This window comes from Vicia villosa, unplaced genomic scaffold (assembly GCF_029867415.1).
Source record: "Vicia villosa cultivar HV-30 ecotype Madison, WI unplaced genomic scaffold, Vvil1.0 ctg.000325F_1_1, whole genome shotgun sequence".
Classification (NCBI taxonomy): Eukaryota; Viridiplantae; Streptophyta; class Magnoliopsida; order Fabales; family Fabaceae; genus Vicia; species Vicia villosa.
In genome coordinates, this window is record NW_026705145.1 from 867,544 (window position 1) to 874,034 (window position 6,491).

The following is a 6,491-nucleotide window of genomic DNA, read 5'->3' on the forward strand; positions in this document are numbered from 1 at the left end:
ACTCAAAGGCAGTTTGTGGGGGGCTTCTTCGTGATCACACGGGGAGTTGGTGTGTAGGTTTTTCAAAACTCACTAGTATACATAGTGTAGAGGTGGCAGAGATATGGGGGAGTGTTTGAGAGCCTCAAATTGGCGGTTGACAGAGGATACAAAAGAATTAAATTACAATCAGACAACACAAATATTGTTGAGGGCCTCGTTGGTACGAAGATCTATATTGATGCAACAAAGAGCCTTTTGAAGCAAATCAATCACGTACTTTCAGATGATATTATTGTTTGCTTCATCCACGTCTATAGAAAAACTAACCGGTGCGCTGATGGAATGTCAAAGATGAACTTTCTCCATGATACCGAGCCGTAAATTTTTGAAAATTATCTAAAATGATTGTTTCACATGATCAATAATGATACTCTAGAGGCCTTTACTCCGTCTGACTTTAGTTTAGTTTTTTTTTATCCGGGCTTAGGTCTTCCTTCACTTAAAAAAACATAGAAAATGATTTTTTCTTTCAAAAATTGATAAAATGGCTAGTATAATTGAAATTTTTTCGAAAAAAGATAACTAAAATAATTAAAAAAAGAAAACAACCGTCACCATCCCCGTGAAGTGAAGAGTACCCGCAACACCTAACTATTTCCGAATCAGAGCTCAACAAAGCACACACCAACACTTCTCCCCAATTCTCCGATTCAACATCTCAATCGCTCACTAAGTAGCCCTCAAATCGGAAACCCTATAAGCATTTCACACTTTCTTCGTCCAATTTTGCGAATCAGTGCCGGAATTGAAAATGCAAAGTTGGTTTTCAGGATCCAGTGAAGACGATCTGAAGCCTTCATCGTCTTTGCTCTCTGATTGGAATTCATACGCTTCTGCTCAATCCGCACAGGACGATGATCCCTCCAATTTCCCTTTTGATATTGAATCTGCCGTTAGGTCTGCCAATGATACCGTTTCCGGAACTTTCAGTGTGTAAGTTACACCTCTCATTATACTATACATTTTTCTTTATTTGCGAATTTGATAATGTTTTTGTTTTAATTAATAATGTTTTGAGTTTTAAGTAATGTGAATCGTGTATCTAGTTGCTTATGTTATTATGGCTTATGAAAAGTAGTTTTTTTTTTTTAAGGCATGAGAGAACGTTGAACTTTTCTAGGTATGTAGACAACTTATGGATTGGTTCTTTTTTGTTTTGTTTTTTCGATTGATTAGAATGAATGATTAAATTAATTCTAACTTGAAACAATGAGATGAGGTTGTCGCATATGGATGCGTGGTAAACTTAGACCGAATATGATCAGAAATGACAATTTTAGGGAGAGAGAGTAGGGATAGCACCTATCGTAAGTTGATGGTTTGCGCATGTAGAGAGAAGACTTGTAGATTATATAATAAGGAGAGTATATTAGATGAAGGGTAGTCAAATCACTAGAAGCAGAGGAAGATCTAGAAAAACTACTTAGAAAGATCTAGAGATTAATGCGTTAGATAGAAATATGATATAGTATTATGATATGATAGAACATTATGGCGTTGTTTAATCCATATAGTATATGATAGAACATTATGTCATTGTTTAATCCATATGGTGTATGATAGAACATTATGGCGTTGTTTAATCCATATTGTATATGATAGAACATTATGGCGTTGTTTAATCCACGTAAAATTGGATAGACACACGTAAAATTTCCTTATCACGCGTTCTGATGTAATAATTGCATTGGTAGACCTAGAGCTTTCCTTACTCTCAGCTTTCTTACAATACTTGATGTACCCACTCTCTCCCGTTCTCTCTTAAAAATCGCTTCTTGTTTCTTTTGGCCTAACTATCTTGAACAGTTTTACAGGTAGTTATTCTAACGGCTTCTGCCCATACCTTCCCAACCTCGTATTCCTTCTAAAGTTGACCTTCTATACTGCTGAGGGTCTATCGAAATGTCTCTGTGCATGTTTTAGGATTTCACGTAGAGGGTTGGATCATTGTTGTCAAATAGTGGCTATAGCGTAGCAGAATTTGAACAAACCCCAATTATTCTGCGACTATGTTGTTAATCCCAGATTGTTTTGCGTAGCATTGACCCCCTAAAAAGCTAAACGGTATTGCGGGATAGCTGCTATTGCAAAGATTATCAATCAGCCTACAAAGTAAACATAAATACTCAAAAATAAAAAAAATACACGGAATTAAGAGACCATCATACTTAATAATTAAAGAATCTAAAAGTACACAACTTAAACGAAGAAGAACATAACAGAACTAAGCTACCAGTAGGGAAAAGAACAAAATGATTGTTTTTGCGCGAGAACATAAGAGAATGAAGAACAAAACATTACTAACTTTTAAAATGGTTCGAATTGACATTTATACCCTTAAAAAAGACAACAATTTTTTAAAAAATATTTGAGGAATTTCTCCCCGAAATCCTAATAGTGGACCCCGATAGCGGTTTAGGGTTGCAATTTCGCTGCAATTAGTGGCCGCAACAATCGCTTTTGCAGATGACAACTTGTAGGCCAAAAGTGCTGCGTCGACCATACCCACCACTAAGCTATTCTGCTATAGCGTGCTATTGACAACATAGTTTTGCAAGACACGGTGTTGTCAAATAATGGTCCTTTTAGATGGCCTTAACCATGACATGATTAATGGATACAAGTCTAACCCAGAAGTAACCATTTTCATGGATGAATATCCAACCCATCTGTTCAAAATAATAATTTTTGCATTTAACATCGTTGTCCATTGGTGCTATCACCAATTGTGCACCCCAACAACTTTAGAAGTTCTATCTAGTTCATTAAGTTTAACTTGCTCGATTTGGATAAGTGGGTGGCTTGGTGAGGGGAAATGGCTTCAAGTTACCCATTTTTCAATTTCAATTTGTAGAAATGATCACTGACTTTTTAAAATCTAGCACAGGCATATGAAAAATCCAAAACTTGCTATTGTGAAGGCAATGGTAACTGCAAAGACAATGGTGGCAGAACCTGAATTAGCAAAGGCTAAATCAGCTACCCAGGGTGAAAATTGTTCAGAGCATAGAAAAATGTGACACTGTATAGAATTTTTTAGTCTTTGACTGCACCATGTATAGGTTTTGACTGTGAAAAATGTTAAGTTTAGAGAAGGACAAATATAGAGATCTTACCATTCATGTTACGATTTCCTGATTCCAAGTAAAATCTCGAGTTTGACTACCTTGAAATGGATTAAGGCTTCTTGTAGATTTCACGAGCAAAGAATATATATGATTCACAAAAAGTGCACATAACTTTATTGTCTTGTCTCTGCCTGTAGGTAGTAGTCCTTGCTCTTTCGAGAAGCAGATAAGTTGAGGGGATTGTTTTCCATCCCAACTGAAACATCCTTTGCCTCCTCTTGACCTTGACACTTGTAGCTCCTTTTTACTTTCTCTCGTTACAGGCTCCTAGAGCATGGTTTGAGAGATTGGGGTCTGCCATAGTTCTGGCTTCAAATCTATCAAATAATCTTTTGTTGTTGACTCTATGGTCTCAACACTTCTCTGTTTGATGTTATACATGTGAATGACATCTCTGTGACAAGCAGTCTAATCTAATTCAGCAGTTAATTCAAGGTTAAGATCAAATTCTAATACCAATCGATAACTTCTGTGGGCTCAACCTACATAGCTATACACTTGTATGTTCCATTTTTATTTGTATAGTATAGAGTGGACTCAGGCAGCTAGACCCTATTACTGTCTTCACTGGGGAAACATTTAGTTATGTGTTCCTATGCATTGATACATTCAGGGGTTGACTCAGCTAGACCTTATTACTGTCCCCTGTGAAGCAAAGATGTCATTCAATAATTTAGTGGGCTCAAGCCGCTCAACCCTTCATTGATGTGTTCCAATGTGTACGGTTAGGGATGACCCCCCTAAACTTCATTTTCTGTTATTATGTGGCAACATAATTAGCAACTAGTAATAATATATTTTTCCCCACCTTGGCCAAACCTAAATCTCTGCAAGCTGTCCATACACTTCACTCTTATATTTGTGAATAGCTTAGAGGTAAGAAGCTGAGTTATGATTATTTTTTTAAGTATTCAAAGCTGTGGTTTAGATTCGATTTCTGATTGCAAGTTTGTGGTTAAATCATTCACATCTTGGATGGTATTACTCTAACTTGAGTTTTGTTTTTCTTCTTGGTGACAACATCGTGTTTTCACACCATGGAAGCAATGATATGCATAAACCAGTGCTTGAACTTTTCATTTCTATTTCTCAGTGTCAGTAACTCCTTGCTGTCTACGTGTAAAGTGATGTACAGACTGGTACAAGTTTCCGAAACAATTGCTTGTGGAAAAATTGTCTGTTCTGTCTGCCTTATCTGAATGTGACAGGCCATTGTTATTTTTCTTCAGTTTCTTTATTTGAATGTATAATATTGTTGCATAAAAGAACATATGGTGGGTAATGGGTATTTGCAATGTCTCCTGCATTACTATTTTCATAAATGGATTTCCTACATCTTGGTGAAAGAACATGCTAGCTGATGCTAAATAGTTTTGCCCGAACTTGTCCTCAAATAGTTATGCAATCTGTCTTATTGTTTAGGGTTTCCAAAGGTGTGAGAGAACTACCTGGCAGCTTCCAGTCTGCAACTAGTAGCGTTCCTTCTGGCAAAGCATTAGTGTATTTTGGTTTGTTACTGGCAAGTGGGGTCTTCTTTGTTTTCATAGCATTTACATTGTTCCTACCTGTCATGGTGGTTATGCCCCAAAAGTTTGCTATATGCTTTACTCTTGGGTGTGGATTTATTATTGGATCATTCTTTGCTCTTAAGGGTCCGAAGAATCAGCTTGCTCACATGTTGTCAAAGGAGGTAACGAGAATTTAGCTTCCTGTCTTGCATGAAGAGTAAAAAAACTTAATCAGCTACTTCAGTTTGAGTTCTTGAACTTTCAAAAAAGTATAGTCTATTTTGATTTGGTTGCTCATGTTTTTTCCTACTTTCTAATTGTCTTTTTGCTATTATTTTTCAGAGGCTCCCTTTTACATTGATCTTTTTAGGCAGTATGATAGGTACCATATATGTATCAATGGTGCGCCACAGCTACGTTCTTTCTGTGGTATTCTCTTTAGTACAGGTAACAGTTCTGAGTTCCTTGTATTCTTAAAATGACCAATTGTAAATTTGTTCTTCAGCATGTGTTGTCTGCATTTGATGTTGATTAAAGTATACCCGAGGTTTTTGACTTTCGAGTATAATATTTCTTACAGTGAGTATGAACAATTATTCATCATAACAAAACCAATATAATTTCAAAAGCTGCTATTTCCACATTCCCAGTTCCTGGCTTTATGTGATGGTTGTGCTTGTGTTTTTAACATGCTTCCAGTAAATGGGGTGTGGAAATTTGTCGTCTTTACAGATTTTTTGTATGTAATATTTAATTTTTTCTTTCTAAAACTATAGTATTGCATTAAAATGGAATTATCTATACTTGTAGGTTCTCTCACTTGGGTACTATGCTATATCATACTTTCCTGGTGGATCTGCTGGAATGACATTTCTGACATCTGCTCTTACCTCCTCAGTAATGAGATGCTTTGGGAGGTGACCTAGTTTTGGTTAATAGAAGTTGAGGTCAGATATTTCTCTAAATAGTAGTTGGCTTGTACATTTTGTCAACTAAAAGATCAGTCAGAAGAAATCAAATTGACCTAAGATTATTGCCGAGTTGAGGCATCATCTAACATTTTCTTATAGTTCGATGTTTGTTGCCACTTGCCAAATCAGAATGAAAAAATTAATTAGCCTCTTAGTCTCAAGTTTCTAAATGCATATTGTCTGATTTTTTAGTAAACTGTTGTATTTTTACAGATCTCTTATTCAAAATGGAATTCAAAATATTTTTTCTTAAATGAGATTATAAGTACGGCCTTATATCATGGAATATATTCGAGGGATATGCTAAGTAAGATCCTGAGATGCGAGAGAAATAATATTGAATATTCAAGTATACATGTATGTTCTACAATTCTAGATTGATTCACTTAAGTCCTGTCTTAACAATTGTGTGTATATAATACGATCTATATTATTTTTCTCGTGGAACTGGAACTCGTGGCAGATGAGTAGAGTCCTGGACTGGAATAACATTGCTTGCGGAAGCAACATTGTGTTGTTCCTCTTCCCTTCTAGCTTGAGCCATCATCATATCAAAGATCTGATCCACTTTGTCCTTGACGGCGTCAATTTCTTCTCTCATCAAAACTTGGTCCTGTTCAATATGCTCCATCGCTCGTGGAGTATTCACTCTTATACTACAATTAGCACTTGTCACGCTATCATAGTATGTCAGTTTGAGATTTTCTTCAATCTTAGCCTTCTTTATGTTTTCTTCCAAAGACTCTTTACCTTCTTCAAGTGCGAAGGTGGATATTCCAATCCTCTGCACTATATTTTAGATTCATCTCCACATAAAAAATGTCCCTAATACTCCCAACTTT

The 6,491-nt window shown here is 36.1% G+C and overlaps 1 protein-coding gene across 1 annotated transcript; it reads left to right on the forward strand.

Moving 5' to 3' along the window:
* Nucleotides 1-591: 591 nt before the first annotated feature.
* LOC131626813 (protein transport protein SFT2) lies at nt 592-5,903 on the forward strand. Its single transcript, XM_058897653.1, has 4 exons — nt 592-975; nt 4,593-4,860; nt 5,021-5,125; nt 5,489-5,903. The coding sequence occupies exons 1-4, from the start codon at nt 794-796 to the stop codon at nt 5,597-5,599; spliced, it is 666 nt and encodes a 221-aa protein (XP_058753636.1). The 5' UTR covers nt 592-793; the 3' UTR covers nt 5,600-5,903.
* The last annotated feature ends 588 nt before the right edge of the window (nt 5,904-6,491 follow it).

Bases quoted from the DNA above. Each gene is read 5' to 3' on its own strand.
- LOC131626813 (XM_058897653.1), top strand. From the start codon at position 794: ATGCAAAGTTGGTTTTCAGGATCCAGTGAAGACGATCTGAAGCCTTCA. The intron at 4,861-5,020 runs GTAACGAGAATT...ATTATTTTTCAG, and splicing joins CTCACATGTTGTCAAAGGAG to AGGCTCCCTTTTACATTGAT. The intron at 5,126-5,488 runs GTAACAGTTCTG...CTATACTTGTAG, and splicing joins TGGTATTCTCTTTAGTACAG to GTTCTCTCACTTGGGTACTA.